We start from the raw sequence: 25,669 nt of genomic DNA, 5'->3' as shown, positions 1-25,669 counted from the left end.
GACGTTAGTCACGTGCTCGGGGTTCTCCCTGATGCGCTCAGACGTTAGTCACGTGCTCGGGGTTCTCCCTGATGCGCTCAGACGTTAGTCACGTGCTCGGGGTTCTCCCTGATGCGCTCAGACGTTAGTCACATGCTCGGGGTTCTCCCTGATGCGCTCAGACGTTAGTCACATGGCCGGGGTTCTCCCTGATGCGCTCAGACGTTAGTCACATGCTCGGGGTTCTCCCTGATGCGCTCAGACGTTAGTCACATGGCCGGGGTTCTCCCTGATGCGCTCAGACGTTAGTCACGTGCTCGGGGTTCTCCCTGATGCGCTCAGACGTTAGTCACATGGCCGGGGTTCTCCCTGATGCGCTCAGACGTTAGTCACGTGCTCGGGGTTCTCTCATATGCGCTCAGACGTTAGTCACATGGCCGGGGTTCTCCCTGATGCGCTCAGACAATAGTCACATGGCCGGGGTTCTCCCTGATGCGCTCAGACGTTAGTCACGTGCTCGGGGTTCTCCCTGATGCGCTCAGACGTTAGTCACGTGCTCGGGGTTCTCCCTGATGCGCTCAGACGTTAGTCACGTGCTCGGGGTTCTCCCTGATGCGCTCAGACGTTAGTCACATGGCCGGGGTTCTCCCTGATGCGCTCAGACGTTAGTCACGTGCTCGGGGTTCTCCCTGATGCGCTCAGACGTTAGTCACATGGTCGGGGTTCTCCCTGATGCGCTCAGACGTTAGTCACGTGCTCGGTGTTCTCCCTGATGCGCTCAGACGTTAGTCACATGGCCGGGGTTCTCCCTGATGCGCTCAGACGTTAGTCACGTGCTCGGGGTTCTCCCTGATGCGCTCATACGTTAGTCACGTGCTCGGGGTTCTCCCTGATGCGCTCAGACGTTAGTCACGTGCTCGGGGTTGTCCCTGATGTGCTCAGACGTTAGTCACGTGCTCGGGGTTCTCCCTGATGCGCTCAGACGTTAGTCACGTGCTCGGGGTTGTCCCTGATGCGCTCAGACGTTAGTCACGTGCTCGGGGTTGTCCCTCACCTCGATGCACTCTATATCCTCGCGCTCCCTCTCGCGCTCCCTCTCACGCTCCCTCTCCCGCTCTTTCCGCTTGGCGCGCTTCTTCTTCTTGTGCCTCTTCTTGGAGGGCGGGAAGAAGGTGAGGAAGACGGGCAGGATGAGGAAGCAGTGCAGCACGGTGACGCCGGCGGTGAGCAGCGAGCACTTGAACAGCGTGTAGGTGAGGTTGGACGGCACGAACACCAGCGGCAGGATGCCGATGGCGAAGCACGAGGCGTTCTGCAGGATGGCGGCGCCGTGCTCCTCCAGCGCCAGCTTGATGCACTGGGTGCGCGTGTGCTCGGTGGCCAGCATGAAGGTGTACACGTGCGGCGCGCAGTGGTCCATGGCGAAGTTCAGCGTGTAGATAAGGCACAGGATGGAGACGCTGTCCATGCTGACGTTCCACAGGGTCATCAGGCCCAGCACGCCCAGCTCCACGGACGTGACGGTCAGGATGAGCCACAGGTTGCCCAGCGGGTTGACCACCAGGAAGAAGGTGAGGATGAGGACGGTGAGCACGCTGAAGGCCGAGGTGAGGATGGGCGAGACCACGGAGGAGCCGTAGCGGTCCATGAAGACGAAGGTGGGGTTGAAGGCGATGAACTTGATGCTGTTGATGAGCATCAGGGGCCGCAGCTTCTCCAGGAGCTCCACCACGTCCTCGCGCCGCGTCTCCGTGGTGCGCGCCACCAGGTACATGCGCGAGGCGATGATGTCGTAGTCGTCGCTCTCGTCGTGGCTCTTGGTGAAGATGATGTCCTCGGTGAAGTGCTGGTACACCGGGCTGCGCAGGAAGGAGCCCTTGAGGACGGCCACGAAGTCGGCCTTGGTGGAGGCACTCAGGTTCACCGCCCGCAGGTAGTGCACGAAGTTGTCCACCCAGGAGATCTTGTTGAAGCCGTGGCTCAGCGTCCTCAGGTGCTCCTGCACCGTGGAGTTCCAGTACTCGATGGGCTCGTAGATGTAGAAGCCGATCACGGGGCTGTAGTTGCTGAAGTACTTCTGCTGCGTCAGCGCGTACGACACGCTCGGGGAGTTGCTGGCCAGCATGTTCACCACGTTGGACCCGTCGCTGATCTGCAGACAGCCCATGAAGGAGAAGGAGGCGTAGATGAGGTAGAGGATGACGACGAAGGGCTTGACGTAGGTGTTGGTGATCCACTCGGTGTAATGCTCCCGCAGGAACTGCTGGATGAAGTGGTTCTGGTAAGGCACCGCGTCGTGGTGCGTGGACAGGTCGTGGCCGTCGCTCATCATGGTCTTGAACCAGGTGGGCTGGCGGTCCAGGTACTCCACGGACGGGATCTTGCAGCAGAAGACGCTGTGGTAGCGGTTCTGCTCCAGCTGCCCGGCGAACACCAGGCAGGATCCGTAGAAGGAGAAGACATAGAAGTAGTTGACGAGGATGGCGACGCACATGCTCTGGCAGAAGATCTTCACCGACTCGATGTTGGTGAAGGGACTGGCGCCCATGCCGAAGGTGATGATGTACAGCGAGCTGGTCATGGTGTAGCACACCATCACGTCGGCGAAGGCGTCCGCCACCCGCTCCTTGAAGGGGAGGTTCTCCCGTGTTCGCCTCCAGCCAGCCAACAGCTCAAACACCCCTTTGGTTCCATGGCCTGGAAGAGAGGAGAGGGGAGAGAAGAGAGGAGAGGAAGAGAGGAGAGGAGAGGGGAGAGATGAGAGGAAGAGAGGAGAGGGGAGAGGAGAGGAGAGGAGAGGAGAGGAGAGGAGAGGAGAGGAGAGAGGAGAGGAGAGGGGAGAGGAGAGGAGAGGAGAGGAGAGGGGAGAGGAGAGAGGAGAGGGGAGAGGAGAGGAGAGGAGAGGAGAGGAGAGGGGAGGGGAGGGGAGAGGAGAGGAGAGGAGAGGAGAGGAGAGGAGAGGAGAGGAGAGGAGAGGAGAGGAGAGGAGAGGAGAGGAGAGGAGAGGAGAGGAGAGGAGAGGAGAGGAGAGGAGAGATGAGAGATGAGAGAGAAGAGGGGAGAGGAGAGAGGAGAGGAGAGAGGAGAGAAGAGAGGAGAGGAAGAGAGGAGAGGAGAGGAGAAGAGAGAGGAGAGGAAGAGAGGATAGAGGAGAGAGGAGAGGAGGAGAGAGAAGGAAGAGAGGAGAGAAGAGAGAGGAGGAAGAGAGGAGAGATAGGAGAGAGGAGAGGAGAGAGAGGAGGAAGAGAAGATGAAGAGAAGAGGAAGAGAGGAGAGAGGAGGAAGAGAGGAGAGAGGAGGAATAGAGGAGAGAAGAGAGGAGGAAGAGAGGAGAGAGGAGGAAGAGAGGAGAGAGGAGAGAGCAGAGGAGAGAGGAGAGGAGGAAGAGAGGAGAGAGGAGGAAGAGAGGAGAGAGGAGAGAGCAGAGGAGAGAGGAGAGGAGGAAGAGAGGAGAGAGGAGGAAGAGAGGAGAGAGGAGAGATGAGGAAGAGAGGACAGAGGAGGAAGAGAGGAGAGAAGAGAGGAGGAAGAGAGGAGAGAGGAGGAAGAGAGGAGAGAGGAGAGGAGGAAGAGAGGAGAGAGGGGGAAGAGAGGAGAGAGGAGGAAGAGAGGAGAGAGGAGGAAGAGAGGAGAGGAGGAAGATAGGAGAGAGGAGGAAGAGAGTTTAGTTTTTAGTTTACTCAGTTTATTTGATCAGGGACAGTGCATATCAATCAACAGTTATACATTTATAAATTAATACAAATTAAAATAAATATGCCAACATTAGCAGGGTTGCTAGTTTTCAGTTGTAGTCCCTGGGCTAGATATTTAAGCCAGAAAGAAACAGAAAAATAGAAGGACATTAAAGCGAATATAAAAACAGTTTAATATATTCTGTATTTTATTTTTTTATTATTTTTTAAACAAACACATAAACAAACATGACAACACACGATAAGATATACAAGCATTAATTGTCAGAGCACATCCAATGAAATCACATTTTAGTTAATTGTCTTATATAAGATATACCCCTAATACCTGTTATCTAAAAACCTACACACATATGCTCCAGCTCGAACCCCCCCCTCCCGGACCCCACCTTGGGTAGTACCTCCATTATCCCTCGCACCTAACCAGACACTACCATTATAAGCTAGCTTTTATTCTCTCCACCACTTCTAACCACAATGACATTTTGGATTCATTGAGACCCAGAATTCTTGCTGTAGATATTTCTTGATAAATCACATCGAGATATGTAAGAAACCAAACTTTCCGGCGAATTTTTTCCGGTTGAAACCAGCGTGATGCGATCAGCTTTTTAGCTACTGTGATACCCGATAAAACCAATCTCTTTAGCTGTGGATTTACTGCAAACTCAAAAACATCATTCAATAGTAATACCGAGGGGTGTACAGGTATATTCCAAGATACGAGTTTTGATAATTGTTGGGTCACATCTTTCCAGAATGTCTTAACTGGTGGGCAGTCCCAATACATGTGCATAAATGTCCCTTCGTCCCCATTTGTACATTGGGAGCATTTGGAGTCTTGTTTAAGACCCATTCTGCACAGTCTTATAGGAGTCAAGTATGTCCTGTGAATATAGTTAAGATTGATTTGTTGATGGTCCGGGTTCCTTGATGTAAGTTGGACATTTGCCCAGGCTCCTTGCCAATCAAAGTCATTTTCCAGGTCTGGTATATCCCTCCTCCAGGCAGAGTCTAGTTGGAGGGTTTCATACGAGGACGTTAGTAATTGATGATAAAAATCTGAAACAAAACCTCTCGATGTCTCTCTTTCATAGAAGAATTTGTGGTATCTGTGGTGTTCAATTGGTATGTCTAATGGAACACCGTGAGACTTCAAACATAGCTGTAACTGTATGTAAAAAAGCCATGTGGACTTGGTGAGATTAAAGTTTTTGCGTATTTCTTTATAACTACAAAAACCCTGTTTGTTAAAAACATCCCCTAATGAGTGTATGCCTTGCTCTTCCCATATAGGGAATCTTATAGGTCGTTTTTCAATTAAGAGTGCATTGTTATTGAATAAGGGAGTATGATTGTGCCATTTATGTGGGTTAGGATTTTTTTTTTGTGTTTCACGCCATATCGGGATCGCATGAGTAATTATGGGGCCAAATTTCCGTTCACAGTGCTTGATTGGTAGTTTAGTGTATGCTATGTCCTTCAGTCTATGTGGGGCTACTATGTTTTCTTCTAATTTTCTCCAGGATACTAATGCTTGGGGGTCAAACCATGTTGTCAATGGTCTTAATGTGTACGCCTTAAAATAATGGAAAAAATCTGGAAATGCCATGCCACCATCTGCTTTATTTCTCTGTGCGGTGGATCTTTTTATACGTGGTGGTTTGTTATTCCAAATAAATTTGTATGTGGAGGAGTGTAATCTTTTCCAGTAACCCTCTGGAGGGGGTAACGGTAGCATTGAACTGAAGAAGTTGATTCTAGGTAGTACATCCATCTTAACTATTGATATCCGTGCTTGTACTGTGTTTTTAAGTTTTGCCCACCTATCAAGGTCGTCTTTGATTTTGTTTTGGATTTTTGTGTAATTGTGCTTCACCGTTTGTCTTATGGTGGGGAATATTTCCACTCCCAAGCATCTAAAATGTTTTACCATCGGTATCTCACCTGGGAGGGTTATATCTTTTTTTGCAGGTGTGTTAAGTGGAAGGAAAGCCGACTTCGGCCAATTTATCTTAAATCCCGATAAATCACCAAAGTTCTCAATCAACTTGAGCAGATGAGGCAATGTGGTGTTGGGGTTTTGCATGAACAATATTACGTCGTCCACATATAAACTAATTTTATGTTGTGTGCCCTTGATTACGATTGGTTCTATGGATTGGGATTGTTTTATATATTGTGCTAAAGGCTCTAATGATAGATTGAATAGTCCGGGACTAAGAGGGCAACCCTGTCTGGCTGAGCGTGATACCGGAAAGATTTTGGAGATGATTGTACCTGTTGTAATCATGGCCGATGGGTCTTTGTATAATACTTTAATCATATCAATGAATCCTTTTCCTAACCCCATCCTTTCTAATACTGCCCATAGATACGACCATTCCAGCCTGTCAAAGGCTTTCATAGCATCCAGGGACAGCATCGCCTTAGGTATGGTGTCATCCTTGTCGGCATCTAGTACGTGCAGTATTCGTCTTATGTTATCAGTGATCAGGCGACCTCTTATGAAGCCAGTTTGATCCGGGTGAACTAAAGACGTCATATGCTTTTGTAATCTGATGGCTAATACCTTAGAGTACAGTTTGATATCGGTTCCGAGGAGGCTTAAAGGTCTATAACTACCGCACTCGTTGGGGTCTTTGTCTTTTTTAAGGAGGACTGTTATGAGTGCAATATTGTCATTCTTATGGAAGTTCCCCTCCTTGACTGAGTATAAGATCATATTTAGTAATAAGGGTCCAATTATGTCCCAACAAGAAAGGTACATTTCTGATGGGATACCGTCTCTTCCAGGAGCCTTACCGCTTTGCATTTCGGATATGGCCTTCTTGAGTTCCTCTAGTGTGATCGGTATTTCTAACTGTTTAGCGTCATCCTCTGAAAGTTTAGGGAGAATAATTTGATTAAGATATGTGTCCATTTTGTTTTGATCGAAGGTCGTTTCTGATTTATATAAGTCGGAGTAGAATACTTTGAATGTATCGTTTATTTTTACAGGGTCTGTTTCAAGTACTTGTTGTGCTCTAATGGTAGTTATATCTGCACATTTTGCATTAATTCTTAATCGCATGGCTAATAGGTGACTAGGTTTAGAACCTTGGGAGTACTGCTGTTGTCTTGTGCTGCGTATTTGTATTTCCGATTGTTGTCTGTATATGGCATTGATCTCTATTTTTAGTACGTTAACTTGATTCTCTAGTCGAGTTGAGTTGTTGTATTTTAGAGAATTAAATAACGTTGAGTAAAGCGTTTCCAGCTCAGCCAGTTTTGTGCATTGATTCTTGCGCATTTTGGAGGAAAAGCTATCAGTGAAATCTTTGATCATTCCCTTTACCGACATCCATATTATTCTGGGGTCTTGCACCGAGTTTGCATTCTCCCGTTGGAATACTATAAGAGCTTCTTTGAGTTGTGTAATGAATTCCTTGTTATTAAGCAGCATCGAGTTAAATCGCCATCTTGGGGCTCGGGAGGATAGTATACCAAATGTTCCTTTAAGGAGTAAATAACAGTGATCTGATAGTGCGTTGGGTATCATTTCCACTTCATAATTATCAAATAGTCTCTGTGATGCAAAGACATAATCTATTCTGGATAATGTGTTATGTCTCGCAGATCGACAATAGTACTTTCGGGTCGTGGGATTAAGTAATCGCCATAAGTTATTTACACCTGTAATCTTCGACCAATCCTTTAATGCCTTAGATGAATTCTTTTGTTCGCTGGAAAAGGCGAGGTAAGATTTGTCCATCCTTGGGTTCCAGATGGCATTAAAATCCGCACCTATTATAAATGAGTAATCGGGAATGTCTAACATTGCATTGGTTAGTGTAGTGAAGAAATCCTCTTCGTACAAATTTGGGGCGTATACCGCTACCAACGCTATTTTCCTGTTCTTATGTACAATCTTAGCTATAGTTATCCGACCTTCTACATCAGACCATACTCCCTTTAATACAATATTCAACTTACGTTTAACGACTATGGCTACACCCCGAGTTCTCGTACCAATAGAAGAGTGACTAATATTATGATATGTGTTGTCCGCTAATTTATCTATGTCTTTCTCTAGAATGTGCGTTTCGCTTAGCAGAGCAATGTCCACATGTTCTTTTTTCATCAGTGTGAGCACGCTTTTGCGTTTGAGTTGGTTATTTATTCCCCCGGTGTTCCATATCATTATATTCAAACTAGCCATAATCTATACATGTTAGGGATGGGTACCTTTCACATTTGAACCGATACCGGTACCGGTACCGGTACCTGTGAATCGATACCGGTACCCAACGGTACATTTTTTCGGTACTTTAGTCTCAAGAAATTTAATTTACCTACCTCAGTCGTAAAAAAAAAATCCAAACTTCAAATAACTACAATTTCGACAGTTTTCGGCTTGTCATTGCTCCGACTGCTTTGTTGTTGAATCAAGTCAAATCCTAGGTAAGCATATATTGTGCGTGTGAACGTTGACATGAAAAGAAAAAAGTAAAAAAAAAAAGAAAAGTAAAAAGTAAAAAAAATAAAATAATAAAAAATATATTTTTTTATTTTATTTTAATTTTTTTTTCGGTTTCTCACTTGATTCGATACTCGGTAGTACCGAGGTGTTTCGGTTCGGTACCTCAAAAGTACCGAATTCGGTACCCATCCCTAATACATGTTGTAGTGTAGTTTTTGGTAATGCTTCTGGAGTGCGAGGCAATAATAGATATACATCCAACTAGTGAGGTCCCGTTGAGAGCCGAGCTTAAAAACATACATATATACAAATAAAAATCACCTTCCCTCCCCTCCCACCGTGAGTCGTACAGGATTGTGTTCCATGAACACAACCTTTGCATATGACTCCCTCCCTTGCACCACCGGATATCCCAGAATGATCCAATTATCCTTAACATTCCTATGTATACCATAGGATCTAACACTCTAAATTCTACCATAAGTAGAATGTCGACTGTGGCTTGGCCACTTTCCCGTTAAATAAAAATTGAAATAAGATAAAACTAAAAATAAAGACCAAAAATAAGCTTCAATTATCATGCCCTAATCACTTACATTTTATATGAACTTGTGTAATTTATAGTAACCCATGAATAATATGGAGGTATTGAACTGAAAAGAGAGCCTCAATAAATCAGAGAAAACAGAAGAAAAAAAAACAAGTAAAAGGAAGAGAACATTAACTTAGATCTTAAAAGAGCTTTGCTATGCTTAAACATCTAAAGTATAAATTGGAGAAGTAGTGGAAGTATTTCCAATTAATAAAAAGCAGTTTTTAAATACGTATATGCAGCATTTCCCCTGGCCAGGGGTGGGCGATGATCCGTTGTGTAGAATGTTATTCCAGCCGGCCGCTGCTATGATGGTTCTGTGATTCTGCAGCTAGATGCTGTTGATTATTCCCCCGAAGGGCTTCTGGTAGTATGTCTGGCCACGTATTGCTGTTATTCCAGAATGTTCCCTATATCAAAGAATGCTTTAGATGTTCTAGATTATTCCAATATGTCGTTTTTACAGTGTTCGAATGTTCCAGTATGTTCTGGAGTGTTCCAATTTTGAATCCAATATGTCCGCAATAATAGAATCCCGACGGGGAAAGCATTCAATAACTCTGAGCTCGTAGGTCTCTCTGTCCCAAATCATCGGTTCATTAAAGTTTATACTATATGGTGTCCATGCATAACAGAGATTAAAAGGCCATTTATAGCCTATCCTGCGTGTTGTGCAGACATGTATTTGGCTGCATCTTCAGGCGAGTTGAGGAAAACCCTTGCTCCTTGTTTATCGACGATGCGAAGTATTGCAGGGTATATTAATAGGGGTCTGTATTTCTCCAGATAGAGTTGAGACATCACCGTCTTGAACTTGGCACGCAGGTCCACTACCTCACGACAATAATCTTCAAAGCAGTGTATTGGTATATCCTTGTATTTCAGATTGCCTTTCATCCTGCGAGTTTCACGAATAATCATTTATTTTATTCTGACTTGGCGCAGGATAACCAATATCACTCTGGGCTTAACGTTGTTGTCATTGGATCGGGTCCCCAATCTGTAGCACTGTTCCACCTCTGGTACTTTAGGAAGGATCTCTGTTCCCAAGTTTTTTTGTAATTCTGTGGCAAACTCTTCAGGGTGTGCGCAGCTCACCGACTCGTCCAGACCGACTATACGAATATTCAGCTTGCGTTTTTGATATTCCATCTCGAATATTTTGGCTTTCTGTTCTTCATTGATTCGCTTAAGCTCCATCGTTATATCGCTGAGCTCCGTATTGAGTTCTTTGTAGTTTCCCTTCATCTCAGCAGTTAGGTTAACGTTGATATCATCCACTTCTTTGTCGATTCGAACGAAATTTTGTTGGTGGACTTCCATACCTGTTTCCAGAGCCTCGGTGCGTTTAATATGTGCATCGGCGTCCGCTCTTAGCGCTTCTATTTTGCCTTCGATAGATTCTTTGATAGCATCTACTTTTTGGGTTATTGTAATCTCCATTTTCTCCATTCTCCGGATGATATATTCGGTGTCCGCAGAGGTATTTGAAGGGGTTGAACTTGAAGCGGCCACTGTCACGTCTATATTTTCTGCTATTTGCCGCACGAATCCTGCTTCCTTAGGCGGGACCTCTGCGACTGGATTTGGTCTCGTTGTGTCTTTCCTTGTTGTTGGCATCTCGATTCTTTTGGTCAATATAGTTAGTTGATAATCTCAGTTGATATATGCGTCAAGTTTTAAACGCATTAATGGTTTATAAATATGTTTTTAAAACGAAACGAAAAAAAATAACGAGTGAGCAGCTGTGTCACATGCGACTTACTCCATTATAACGCTAAACCGGAAGTCCAGGCATTCGTGCATCTATACAAAAAAAATAAAAACAGTGTACAGGGACAAATCAAAGCCCATACATGTATAAGCACACATATGGCAGGCACACATATACATAATCATAATCACATAACCACATAATCATAATCAGTCAGGCTAGTGGGCAAGCATACAGGGGCTGGGCAGCTGGACTGCGACGTGACTTGCTAATGGTCACAGACCTAATTTTGTAACAGCCATGATTTGAGTGTGTGTGTGTGTGTGTGTGAAGGACACGAGTGTATCAGTACTGCGGGCGTGTGATGGGATGGTGTTCCAGAACTCTGCAGCTCTGATCCAGAAGGACCTGAGTGTATCAGTGCTGTGGACGTGTGATGGGATGGTGTTCCAGAACTCTGCAGCTCTGATCCAGAAGGACCTGAGTGTATCAGTGCTGCGGACGTGTGATGGGATGGTGTTCCAGAACTCTGCAGCTCTGATCCAGAAGGACCTGAGTGTATCAGTGCTGCGGACGTGTGATGGGATGGTGTTCCAGAACTCTGCAGCTCTGATCCAGACGGACCTGAGTGTATCAGTGCTGCGGACGTGTGATGGAATGGTGTTCCAGAACTCTGCAGCTCTGATCCAGAAGGACCTGAGTGTATTAGTACTGCGGACGTGTGATGGAATGGTGTTCCAGAACTCTGCAGCTCTGATCCAGAAGGACCTGAGTGTATCAGTGCTGCGGACGTGTGATGGGATGGTGTTCCAGAACTCTGCAGCTCTGATCCAGAAGGACCTGAGTGTATCAGTGCTGCGGACGTGTGATGGGATGGTGTTCCAGAACTCTGCAGCTCTGATCCAGACGGACCTGAGTGTATCAGTGCTGCGGACGTGTGATGGGATGGTGTTCCAGAACTCTGCAGCTCTGATCCAGAAGGCTGATTTACTAAATGCGCTTTTTCTCCCTGGGATGATGACATTTCCCTCTAGCACTGTTCTGGTGAACCTGCTGCTTTCTGTGAAGAACTGTGAGATACAGATCCGTGTTGGATTTTATATATCAGGCTGGCATCTCTGAGTTTCAGCATGTTTTCCCAGCTTAGCAGGGCATGTTTTTGGAGGATGGTACAGTGGTGGTGGCGAAAGGGTTTCTTGTCCAATAACACGTCTGGGTCAGGTGTTACAGATGATCATTTTTCAAAGAACATGCAGACTGTTTTCTTTGCGTTGAGGTGGAGATAGTTTTCTGAGAGCCATTTTATTGTGCGTGCCATTATTGTGTTCAGTTTGTGTGCTGCCTGGGTTTTGTTGTTTGCGTGCACATAAACCACTGTGTCGTCTGCATACATCTGTCTGGGCTGTTGTGCCAGCACAGACAGAGGGCAAGTCGTTTATGAACAGACTGAACAACAAAGGCCCCAGGATCGATCCTTGAGGCACCCCGACATCATATTTCAAGGGGGGTGATGTGATGTTGTTAATCCTAACACGTTGTGTCCTACCCTCGAAATATGTCATCATCCCTTTTATTGCACTGGGTGAAAAGTTGAACTTGGAAAGCTTGGTGGTAAGTAGGCCATGGCTGATGGTGTCAAAGGCCTTTCTCAGGTCAAGGAACATCGCTCCGACCACACTTTTTTAGTTTTAGCCTCTTCCACCTGTGCGGTCCGGTATCGGTCCGGTTCTCTCTACACTGTCTGACATAAGTTCTTTTCAAACGTATTCAAGAGTAAACATCCTAACCATGTCACAACAGCAGTCATAGTGTATATTTTCAGCAATATGTTTGTTTACCAATAGGTTAAAGTGTTATTAGTGAGATTTTAGTTTTTGAAATGTGTTGTATTTTTCGCGGAGATCCGCCATTTTGAATTAGCGGCCGCCACGGAAGGATGACGATTGTAGTCATTATGAGAAGAGGACATCCAGAGCTCTCAATGAGCGTTGGAATTTCGAACAACTACACTACCCAACGGATTCTAGCTTCCTGCAAGCAAATTACTTGTGTATGAATTTTTTTAATTTCTCTTATTTCTCTGGATTATATACCACAAAACTGAACGTTATTGGCATATATTGGAGCACAGTTAGTTTGTCTCCCCTATTGTGAACATTTAGCAACCATCCGTGTTGAAATCAGTTTAAAATGGCGGAGCTGTCGCAAGAATAAAAAACCTACTGTACATACAGTAGATTTCATTCTCTGTTCTTCATGCACGCCTGGTGATACTAAATCCAAATTGAACTCTCCCATTTGAAAGAGAAGATTTGGCCCAATCCATAGATGTGCGAGTTGGCTGTAATAAGGTAATTTATAGGCCTCATATTCTATATTATATAATAATATTTCAAATTGCATGCGTCCGGATGGCAGAATTCAGTACTGTATCTACAAAACCTTCTGTTTAATCATCTTCCCTTTATTAATTTCCTTAGATTTCTTGTACACGTGATCTCAAGAAGGTACTGAACGAGCTCAGCGGCAGTTTTTCATGTCTGGTAATTTTTTGCATGGTGTTATTCACTGTGAAAGATGCAAAGAAAAATATTTCATATTCTCCTTTGTTTCATCACAATTTAAGCAAGCCTAGTAATAGACACAATATTTCTGACACTGGGAATACATTCACTGATGTCCATAGATGTCCCTAGATACCAAGAACATGCAAATGGACCTTGTAGAAGTGGAGCAATCTCCCATTTACATATTAGCGCTAGTAGCGCGATTCCCCACATTTTCCTGAGATCGGATTTTAAGAATTTAAGAGTGCTGAGGAGCACACTTATGATTGATTGACTGATTGAAAATGTTCTTAACTTGACAGACTGTGTTCTCATAGTGATTCCTTCATGTCAACACTACAGGCCTCCTTGGAATTAATTACTTAATCATAATTAAAATAAATATGACAATATTTGTACGATAAGAAATTACGCATTTGATGTCGGAAAAATAAATAATATGGATTCATCTGATCACAGGGCAGCTGGATTAACCATATCTGAACCAGCTATTTTGGACAAATGTATAATTACTTTAATTACTCAGATATTCAAATACAATTATGCAATTATTGTGAAATGATTGAAAATAATTATTATTTAATGCCTTCTGTGGAATTTGTATTTCTTATTTGTTACGTTTTAACGATTAATTATACATTTTAAAGAATTCAGGTCAACATGCAATATATCCCATTGATTGGTATACAATGGGACAGACCTTTGTTTGATATAGCTATAAACCTGCATTCCTTCGAATATATCATTAATCTATTAAACTGATATTGAAATACACTATACACTGAAATGACAGTGGATAAATAAATAAATAAGAACTAAAGCTAATCCCGTGGAAATAGACTGCATTAATATTCCATAAGTCTTGTGTGCGCCAGTATAGCCTACGTGTCTAATGAATGAACAGTATATAGGCTTATATTATTCTAATTACTTGTTTCATTAGGATTTAGTAGATACTATATATGCTCTGCCCTACCTATGTACAGTAAGTACAGTACACATATTAAGGCCGCCAGAGTCGGGCGTACCAGCGGACTGCATGGTGGACTGTACTACGGTCTACGGGGTGGGCACTGCAGTATATGTGCTGCTCTCCTAATAAAACAAGTCATGATTAGAATAATATAAGCCTATACTGCGTTCATTCATTACGCGCGTAGGCTATACAGTACTGCGCGCACGCACGCAGGTGCACAATACATTAATCTAATCACATTTTTATCGGTTGCAAAGCGCTTCCGCATATCGCCAACCATTTTCACACGGCTGCATCGTCAGTTGCATTCTTTTTTTTTTGATCAAATTTTTTTATTGACATTCTCACAAAACAAGACAACACATTAAACACAATCACAATACATAGAACTTCACAAGAAAATAACAAAAACAATAATAATAATGACTAACAATTATACAGACAAGAGAAAAGAAACCAGAGTTCAACCTGCTAAATTAATTCCAAGGGGTACTATCTAATAAATGGTCTTTCCCAGTGTTCAGTCCCGATTCCCGGCCGTGTGACCCCATATTAATAAAACGTACATCTCCAATCCACCACAAGGACCATTTTTTGGGGGAACACGACCTGAAACCAGAGCAATGAACCTTCATGAAAAAACAAAAACCTTTTAGGTGTTCCATAGACTCACAGAGACCGTGTAAAAGTGGCCAAACAGTGAAGAACTAGTTAAATAGCTGCCCCCCCCATAATATCCCCAGCTAAACTCAAGATGACAAGACAAGGGACAAGACAGACAAAAACATTTCCTCCTCCCCCTCCCAAGAGACCGCCGGACTCACCCGAACACGCACCCCAACCCCGCTCAGCCGCACACTGCGGTCTTTACCTTCTCAGCTGCTGCGAACCACAGGTCAATTCCAGCCTGCCCCACCCCAATCACCCGGGCTGTGGATATCTCAAGATAAATCACATCCAATAGAGTTAGGGACCAGTTAATCATTGTAAGCTTCTCAGGCTCCTTCCATCTCATTGCTATTAGCTTCTTCGCTGCTGTGACGCCCGCTAGGACAACCCTTTTCAGTTGTACTGACGCGGGTAGTGTCGTTATATCGTTCAGGAGTAGCGTAACAGCTGTGAATGGGATAGTTAAGCCACACAGATCTGAAAGTTTGTCCGTTATTGACCTCCAGAAGCGGGCCACTGGTGGGCAATCCCAATACATATGCATATAAGTGCCTGTGGCCTTTTGAGAGCACAAAGTGCACCGAGAGTCGGTTATCAGTCCCATAGCAAATAGCTTCCTAGGTGTAAGATAGGTCCTATGAATATAATTAAAATTAATTTGCTGGTGATTGGGGTTGCGGGAAGATAATGCCACATTTGCCCAAACATCATCCCAGTCAAACTCGGGGTCCAACTCCGGGATATCCACACGCCAGATTGTATCCAATGATAAATTTTTATACGTGGATTGAATTAAGAGCGTATAAAAGTCGGAGACAAACCCTCTGGATGTCGTCCTGTCCACTATGAGCCTGAGGAAGGGGTGTGGGTGCAAGGCTTGAGCCCACGGTACGCCATGCGCCCTCAGTGCTGACCTTAGTTGAAGGTAAAGAAAGAAGGACTCGCCGGGAAGATCATAAAATTCTCTTAAGTCCTGAAACGCACGGAGGCCGTTCTTATCATAAATATCCTCCAGAGTATGCACTCCCCTCCTTTGCCATTGAGGAATATTAACCGGCTTGTGTCCAACAAGTAATTGCTGGTTATTAAAAATTGGAGAGTCCAGGTGCCAAGGGCATTTAACCCCACACGACCTCTGTACATTACGCCACGTTTGGATCACGTGAGTTATGATCGGTCCATACCTCAGCCGGCATTTCGCAATAGAGACAGTGGAGTACACTACATCCTGCAATCTTAGCGGAGACACCGCCGCCGCTTCTAAGGAGCGCCACGATACAGCCTCTACAGGGTCTAGCCAGCACATCAGAGGTCTCAGTGAAAAGGACCAGAAATAAAGTTTAAAATCAGGGATTGCGAGGCCCCCATCTTGTTTCCTACGTTGAGTAGTAGCCCTTTTGATTCTCGGGCGTTTGTTATTCCAGACAAACTTAGATACCATCGATTGTACCTTGCGCCAGTGGTCTATTGGAGGGGGCAGGGGGAGCATTGAGCTAATAAAATTTATCCTAGGCAGGATGTTCATTTTGATTATGGAAGCCCGGGCTTGTAAGGAGTTAGGAAGGGACGACCACCTGTCTAGATCCTGGCGTATTTTATCATAAGTACCCGTGAAGTTGTACTTAGTAGTTTGGTTCAGCGTGGGGAATATCTCTATGCCCAGGTATTTAAAATGTTCTACTATGGGGATATCAGCTGGTAGTCGTACCGCCTTGGCCAGTTCATTAAGAGGTAGGCAGGCTGATTTGTTCCAGTTAATCTTAAAACCTGACAATTTACCAAAGTCGTCGATTATCCTCAATAATTTTGTGGCCGACCGGGAGGGGTCGTCCATGAAAATCAGCAGGTCATCCGCATAGAGAGCAATTTTGTGTGGAGTATTGTTGACCATTATGGGGACGATGTCCTCCGATTGCCTAATAAATTGGGCCAAAGGTTCGAGGGAAAGCGCGAACAGTCCCGGGCTCAGAGGGCAACCCTGTCTAGAAGATCTGGAGACTGGAAAGAGTGTGGAACAGTTTTTGCCTGTCAGTATCATCGCAGACGGCGAGGCATACAGGACTTTAATCATATGAATAAAACTCTTTCCAAGACCCATGACCTCAAGTACCTTCCACAGGTATGACCACTCAAGTCTGTCAAACGCCTTCATGGCATCCAAAGACAGAACTGTGGATGGAGTTGTATTGTCTTTACTGTTATCGATTACATGCAACAGCCTCCTAAGATTATCTGCAGCCAGACGCCCCGGGATAAAACCAGTTTGATCGCAGTGTACCAATACAGACATAAATCTCTGCAGGCGACGGGCCAGCACCTTGGCAAACACCTTTAAATCGGCCCCGAGAAGACTCAAGGGTCTATAGCTACCACAATCATTGGGATCTTTGTCCTTTTTGAGAAGTAAAGAAATCAACGCCATATTGACATCTCTTGAGAACTCCCCTTGTTCGATAGCGTAATTGATCATATCGAGCATCAATGGACCCAGTTGGTCCCAGAAAGCTAAATACACTTCGGGTGGAATACCATCCCAGCCTGGCGCCTTACCCCTCTGCATTTCAACAATAGTCTCCCTCAATTCTACGAGAGTAATCGGTCTCCCCAGTTCCTTGGCCTCTTCCTCAGAAATGTGGGGTATCTCAAGCCCGCCAATGAACGATTCAAATCTAGAGTCATCCAGATTACCCTCTGAGCTATATAACTGTGAGTAAAACTCTTTAAAAGTGTCATTGATCTTTTTCGAATCAGTAGTGACTGCACCCTGGCTCGTCCTAATCGAGGGGATATCTGAGAAATGATCATTTGAGCGTATTTTCATTGCCAATAGATGGCTAGGTCTGGAGCCGTGAAAATAGTAATTTTGTCTTGTCCTATGTATCAAAAACTCAGACTGTTGTTTAAGTATGGAGTTTATTTCTTTTTTGACTATCTTACGTTGTGTGTTTAGTCGCTCATTATAGTCAGTTTGCAAGGATGCGTATAGGTCCGCATATAATGATTCCAGTCCTTCTAGCTTTTTTGACCGGGATTTTCGCAAATTGGAGGCAAATAGTGTGACATGACCCCTGATGAATCCTTTCAATGCGTTCCACAGGACCCTAGGGTCTTCTACTGTGCCAACGTTGATCTGCAAAAATTCAGCTAGTTTACTCCTGAACTCAGAACAGAAGTCATCGTTCTTTAGCAAGGTCGAATTAAAACGCCATCTGGGAGCTCTTGCGGAGAGCCTGCCAAAGGTTGCCGTAAGGAAAATCCCCTTGTGGTCTGAGAGAGCCAAGGGAACCAATGAGACATCGAAACTATCAAACATATTAGGGGACGCGAATGCATAGTCAATTCTAGAGAAGCTTTTGTGTCTGGCTGACAGGTGAGAGTAATCTCTGAGGGTGGGGTTGCATAAGCGCCAGAGGTCTGTGAGCCCCGTGTCTTTGGCCCACATCCTGAGGGCCTCAGAGGCCCGTTTCTGGTCGCTCGTTTCAGAGGGCCCGGACCTATCCATCTCCGCATCCCAGCACGCATTAAAATCGCCACCCACAATGAGAGCGTATCCATTAAGTTCCAACATATTCTTCGTGATTGTATTATAGAACGCTGAATCAAATGTGTTAGGAGCATACAATGCTATTATAGCCATCTTCCTATGCAAGAATTCAACTTTTGCTATAGTAATCCTTCCCTCCGTGTCCGACCATACATCCAAGATTTTGATATCAAGGTTACGTCTTGTAACTATGACTACTCCTTTCGTCTTATCATCGGCTGAGGATGAGGAGATAACGTGATATTGCCGATTTGCCAGTCTTGACACGTCACCTACCATTAAATGCGTCTCACTAAGGAGAGCAAGGTCAATATTTCTCCTCTTCAATAGCCAAAGGACACTGGCACGCTTGTGTGGGGCGTTAAGCCCTCCTGCGTTCCAAATTAAAATATTCAATTTAGCCATGGTCGAGCTTGTATAAGTGCGTAGAGAACATACCCGTGCAGCCAGGCTGAGTACAGAGGTGCCGATCCCGGCGGGCCCGGACGGTCAATCCCAGGAGTTCAGAGGAGGAACACTTACACATATATAAGACAACAGTACATAGAACACATAAAAATACCACCCCAGCTACAGCCCCCCCTCCTTCTACTCTAAACCCTAACCCACCCGTCCTACTATAAGTTCCTCTATACCCACTCTCCAATCCCCACCCTATGCCCCATCCACTGAGGATGGTCATCTTCCTATCACTTCCCACTAGAGACATGGATCAATAAGACGCTTCCCACTCCCACCCCCCTCTAGATAAACCCCTAAGTAAACCCCCACTAGTCCAATAAACACAAATAATAATAAAATAAAATTCAATAAAGATATCGGTCGAAAACCACCTGAGCCCTGGCCCCAACATGAGACAACCATAATGGTAAAAATAGCCATTATTAAATAATAACTCCGCATCAACCTGCAGCCCTCTATTTCCGAATCTGCGCTTCAACATCACATTGTTATAGCCCAAAAAGGTATAGGAAAATTCAATACAAAATTAAATTAAAGCATCCCAGCCGATAGTCTAAGGCAGGTTCGGGTCACAGGTTAATTGTGCAAAATTGTGTGAACAGTGTCAATTAAACAATGACAAAAAAAAAGGAGGAAGGGAAAAAAAGGGGTTATGGTCAAAGTGCACCCCTTTAGCCGTCCCTCTGATCAGGCACAACGGCTGAAATGACCTAACCTATGTAAGAATAGAATAAAACACAATCATTCATTAATCAATCCGGGGATGGTAATAGGCAACACCTGACACCACCTGTCATCATACATTGTTTCAATAAAGATATCGGTCGGAGCAGTTAGTCCAAGGTAGGATCGAATCACAGTTAAATTGCTCATTCAAATGCCCTTAAAACAACGACACTAATTATTATACAATTACTCAGCATCAACCCTGTAACCAACTACCTTGGAGTCTGCATATTAATGTCGCAACGTTATAGCATAAGTGCCTCACGGAAAATTCAAAACAAAATTAAGGCGAGTCAGCAGTTAGTCCAAGGTAGAACCGGATCACATTTAAATCGCGCATATAGATGACATAAAAACAGCGACAATAGGAAAGAAAAAAGAAAGGAAGAGAGGGTAATGGCTAGAGTGCAAGCCATATAACCATATAGCCATGAAGTGCAAGCCATACCCGACCCAACCTGTTATCAAATATTGTATATGCATATTCAACCGACCTTGGCATCTACTTTGGATCACCAAAGCTCAAAACAACCTGAATATAAAAATAAAAAGCATACCAGAAGTTAGTTAGGGACTCGGTCACTCTTGAACTGTGCAAACCAATGTCCCTTTGAGCAGCAACAGCAACCAAAATACGTAACCATTAACGAATGTCTCAGCGCAGACCATAGTCGAAGCCCGCTGGCTAGCCCGAGGCTAGCGCGTAAGCTAGTGACGAATCCGGATAGCACGTTAGCCTACTATGTACATTGTTCAGCTAGCTCGTTAGCTTCCAAAGAGGCGATACACAAGTACGACCATGAGGTCAGCTTTAGCAAGTAACAGAAGTCATTGGGAAGCCCCGCTAGTTGGATGGGCAGAGGACAGTTAGCATGTCTGGGCATGACAGCAAGTGTTTGTGAATAGTCGACCTAATCAATGTATATAGGCCCAAACCGCCAAGTCACTCACCCTCCATAGATATCAAGCAACAGACTCGGGTGTCTCCGCGAGATATTCCTTCGCTTTAGCCAACGACCAAAACAACCGCTGACCACCGACCTTCTCCAACACAGATAATTTCGCGGGAGCGAATAACGTGGGCCTCAGGCCTAGTTTCCATAGCTTAGTCAGGACCACCTTGTACTCGGCTCTCTGAGCTTGAACCTCCGGTGTAAAGTCCTCGAAAATGGCCACTTTGTGATCGCCAAGCCTCAGAGTACCCCTTCTGGTACGAGCCGACCGCATGATGATTTCTCTCTGTTGGAGTCTGTTCAGCTTGACTATGATGGGCCTCGGTTCTTTGTTCACGCCGGGAGAAAACCTGCCCGCTCTGTAGGCCGACTCACAGATAGGAGGCGAGGGGAGGACGTCCGTCCCTAGTATCTTCTGCAGCAGTTCGGGCATGGTCTCAGAGAGACGGCCTTCACCGCTGGTCTCCGGTACTCCAACAATCCTGACGTTGTGGCGTCTATCCCGGGACTGCATCTCCTCCATCGCCGACTGTAGTTTGTTGACTTCAGCCTGCCTAGCCAGCAGGGCGGATTCAAGACCCGCCATCTTCTCACACTGTGATGATACCTCCGTCGTTAGCATGGCTAGTTCGTTAGCATTAGCCGATGAGGCAGCGTGAATCGTCTCCATCTTGTCTGTCAGCGGGACTACCGCCAGCCGTATTTCTTCTGATATCTCACGACGGAGGCTGATACAGAAATCCGCCAACACTTTCTTCTGTGCTTCAGCGATGCGTGCCTCAGAGTCTGCGTGTACTTTCTTCTGTGCTTCAGCGATGCGTGTCTCAGATTCTGCGTGTAGCTTGGTCATGACCAAGAGTACAGCTTCGCTTAACTCCCCGACAGCGGGAGACGGTGCGGCCATGCTCGGCGGTGTCGGTGTCGCGCCTAATTCTTTCATGGCTCTGGTTTCCACCCCCGCCATCGTAGAAAGTCGAAAAAAGTTGGTGAATGTATACTAAACACGACGACCTAGCAAACAGATAAAAATCAAATAAAAATAAAATAAAGACTAGTGGGGAGAAACGTATATTCAGCACGGTAGAAGGGAGCTCATGTGAAACACGTCTACTCCATGATCGCTCAGCTCCGCCGTCAGTTGCATTCTAATGAGCTGGACAGGTGTCTAACTATTGACTTTTTGCGATTTCATCGGCACACTTCCCTATTGGCTGCCTTATAAGGAGCTTCGGACAGGGACGCGTGTTCATGTTTCAGAGCGGTGGAATTCCTCATCGCGGCATCTCAGCTGAGACAGTTTGAGTCACTTAAGACATCTTCTCCACGTGTTGAGGACTCAGTGTGAACTTGTCGTAGATTCTGTCTCAGTCGGTTCCAAGATAAGTCTTCCAAGAGAACTCTTTGGAAAATATTCGGGAATGAGACTCCATGTTTCAGATCAGAGTTAACAACAGCAGGTCCACCACGTCACTGAATCAAACAAAACTTCAGAGTTAATAACAAATAGTTATTAGAAATGCAAGCAATGTGCACACTAGGGCTGCAACGATTAGTCGACATAATCGATGACGTCGATCATAAAAACTCGTTGACGCCGAATTTTTGCGTCGATGCGTTGTATTTAAAAAAAAACATTATTATTATTATAATTTTTTTAATACATTTTTTTTTGCACTACCTATCTTTGTGAAAGTGGCTTCTCAGCTCTGGTCCAGCTGAAGACAAAGCAGAGGAACAGATTGGACATTGAGCATGACCTCAGAGTTGCTTTGTCTACCATCACCCCAGACAACATCCCCAGTTATCCCATTAGTTCCCTGGGATGTTAAGCTAAGAAGTCTGCTAAGAAGGATATATTATTTATTATTATTATTATTATTATTATTATTATTATTATTATTATTATTATTATTATTATTATTATTATTATTATTATTATTATTATTATTATTATTATTATTATTATTATTATTATTATTATTATTATTATTATTATTATTATTATTATTATTATTTTATTTCATTGTGTTTTTAGCCGTAGTTGCACTTTTGTTGCAACCCCAGTTATCCCATTAGTTCCCCCAAACTTACTGTCGGTCTGTTATGTTATGTTAAACAAATTACAAACATCTCAAAACAAGCTAGTCAGACTACTGCTTGACCTGACTCCTAGAACCCACCTCACCCCTGCACACTTTGACAACCTAGGATGGCTTAGAGTAGACGACAGAGTACAGCAACTTGCAATGGGCCTGGTCTACAAGATACACTACGCGACCAAGGTACCCATGTACATGTCAAAATACTTCCCAAAGGTCAGTGAATACCACGATCACAACACCAGAGGGAGCTCCACAAATCATGTTAAACCCAGATTCGGCTCAAACAAGGGACTAAACACGTTTCGCAATTATGCCACATCAATGTGGAATGCCCTACCCAAAGCTGTAAAGGAATGTGAATCACTACCCACTTTCAAAAACACTCTCAAAGAACACCTACGGGAGACTGCAATTCGAAAACTGGCCCCTACAAATGTCCTAACCCAGTTGTTCAGTAAATGACCAAGTATGGCTTTGTCAGTATTCCAATGTACAGTGTACAGTGTCCCCCCTACCCAACCCCCCCCCCCCCCCCCCCCCACCTCCAATGTACTGTATGTATTGAGCTGTACTGTACTGTACCCATTCTGCAATCTGTTAATAAACTTTTCAATCAATCAATCAATCAATATGTTAAGCTAAGAAGTCTGCTAAGAGCCCGGAAAAGGATCCGCGGCCACAGGAAGCAGAGATGGAGGGTGTGACAGAAATAATCGTTAGATTAGTGGACTAATCGAAAAAATAATCGACAGATTAGTCGACTACCAAAATAATCGTTAGTTGCAGCCCTAGTGCACACTGAACATACAGTTATCGGGATAGCTGTAATTGCTGTAATTGCATTGGTTATTAGAAAACCAATGGGCCTCATTCAACAATACTCTATTATTATCTTTCTTATATTCTTGCTTTCCTGTCTGTTAAGAGAACAATAAGAAAAGCCACATTCATCAAGCCGTTCTTAACGTCGAAATCTGTGCGTACCCAGGAGATTTGCATGCTGAATCTCACTCATTCTTAAACTCAAAAGCGTGTTCGCGCTAAATTAATTTGCATATATACACGCCCACCATCTCCTTATAAAGCGAATGAAGCGGGTGTAAAACAGCCGAGTTTCGCCATCTGATCCCTGTCTGATATATTCAACAGGAAGCGCTTTGCGATCTCAAAATGACACACACACACGTCTCACGACTTGCGACTCAGTGCATGTGTGTGTGTTCCTGTGGGTCGCTCATCGCGTGTGTGTTAATCTGATGACAAATAAAGACTTATACTTGTACTTAGACGTACTGTATAGTGCGAAATAAATCGTTCCAGCAAAGTAGGTGTTATACTGAACGACTGGCTGCATGCTTGTCAAGAACCAATCACGGCGCGCAGTATACTGATATATATAATGCCGCTGATCCATAATGCTCTCTCCTTTCAGAGAGAGATGCCAGGTGACAGATCCGGTATTTCCGAAGCTATAGGTTCGGAAATACAGGATCTGTCACCTGTCATCTCTTTGATTGATTGATTGATTGAAAACTTTATTAACAGATTGCAGAATGGGTACAATACAGTACGGCTCAACCAGAGAAAGACTTTTGTCTTGTTTACATCAGGGTCCCCCATTTTCAATTCATCATGAATTGTAAGTAAGGGTGCAACTTGCTCCATGCAATCCATTCTTTGTGGATCTAGCCCTCTTCTGTGTCCCTCACCAGGATCTATCTCACATCTGTGTGGGAATTAGAATCTGTGGGGTCTCTTCAGCGCTTCCAGAAATAGACTTAACAAGGCACATGCTCCAAAGTGTACATTCACACGCCCACACAGGAACAAAGGAACACACAGGAACACACGAACACAGACACACAGAGGAACACACACCATTCATTTGTAAAGCCAGTGCCATATTTCCCTGCTTGCTGCGGCCGAATGGCTTGTCCCCTAAATATTTTAGTGGGAGAGTGAGTGATGGATGTGTGAATACTGTTTTATATATATATATATATACAACTGAGCGCCCTCCAACCTAACAAGGCCACTGGCCATGACAACATCCCCTCCAAATTCCTCAGAGACAGCCGCCATCACCCCAGTCATCACACACATAATAAACCTCTCCATAAAACAGGGACACGTCCCCAAAGACTTCAAAATTGCGAGAGTGACCCCCCTGCACAAAAAAGGCAGCAAATTAGACCCAGGCAACTACCGCCCTGTTTCTATTCTTACATTCATCTCGAAAGTCATGGAAAAAAGTGTCTACGAACAGGTCAAAAAGTACCTTGCAGAATTTTTTTTATCTACGAATTCCAATCTGGCTTCAGAACATCCCACTCCACTGACACATGCCTTCTCTATTTGAACGACCACATCAAACAAGAGGTGGACGCGGGCAAATACTGCGGCATGGTCATGCTGGACCTCCAAAAGGCTTTCGACAATGTCAATCACTCCATTCTGATTGACAAGCTAAAAGCAATTGTTTTTGATAGTTGATCAGTGAGCTGGATGCCATCCTACCTGGAGGGGAGAGAACAGATGGTGGAGGTAAACGGTACCCTATCCCCCCCTCACAGTGAGCTGTGGTGTTCCACAAGGAAGCATACTAGGACCGCTACTGTTCCTAATTTATGCAAATGTCATGTCATCAGCTTGTGACTGCAACTTGTTCCTGTTCGCGGACGACTCAGCCAAATTGCGGCCTCCCATAGGTGCTTTTTTAGAGCGGTTTTGAAGGTGGGTAGGGATTCACATTCCTTTACAGCTTTGGGTAGGGAGTTCCACATTGATGTGGCATAATTACTAAACGTGTTTAGTCCCCTGTTTGAGCCAAATCTGGGTTGAACATGATTTGTGGAACTCCCTCCGATGTTGTGGTTGTGGTATTCACTGACCTTTGGGAAGTATTTCGACATGTACACATGGGTACCTTAGTGTTGTAGTGTATCTTGTAGACCAGGCCCATTGCAAGTTGCTGTACTCTGTCGTCTACTCTAAGCCATCCTAGGTTGTCAAAGTGGGCAGGGGTGAGGTGGGTTTTAGGAGTAAGGTCAAGCAGTAGTCTGATCAGTTTGTTTTGTGATGTTTGTAATCTTGTTTTTAGTGCCTTTGAGGTGCTTTGGTACCATGAGGTGCAAGCATAGTCGTAGTACCCTTGAATGAGTGCTCCTGCCAGAGTCTTCAGGGTATTCTTGTTTACCAGAGAGGAGATCCGGTACAAGAATCTTGTTC

At 44.7% G+C, this 25,669-nt stretch overlaps 1 protein-coding gene across 1 annotated transcript in view; it reads right to left on the bottom strand.

The window, feature by feature from the left end:
* Window positions 1–997: 997 nt before the first annotated feature.
* Window positions 998–25,669, bottom strand: part of ptchd4 (patched domain containing 4) — a gene marked incomplete at its 3' end in the record, with an annotated part of 110,137 nt that continues 85,465 nt past the window's right edge. Inside the window, 1 exon segment of the mRNA XM_084314076.1 lies at window positions 998–2,676. Within this exon segment, the coding sequence (XP_084170202.1) occupies window positions 998–2,676 (1,679 nt within the window).

This window comes from Notolepis coatsorum, assembly GCF_963971535.1.
Source record: "Notolepis coatsorum genome assembly, chromosome: 5".
NCBI lineage: Eukaryota > Metazoa > Chordata > Actinopteri > Aulopiformes > Paralepididae > Notolepis > Notolepis coatsorum.
This window is presented reverse-complemented; position numbering and strand designations above follow the sequence as displayed.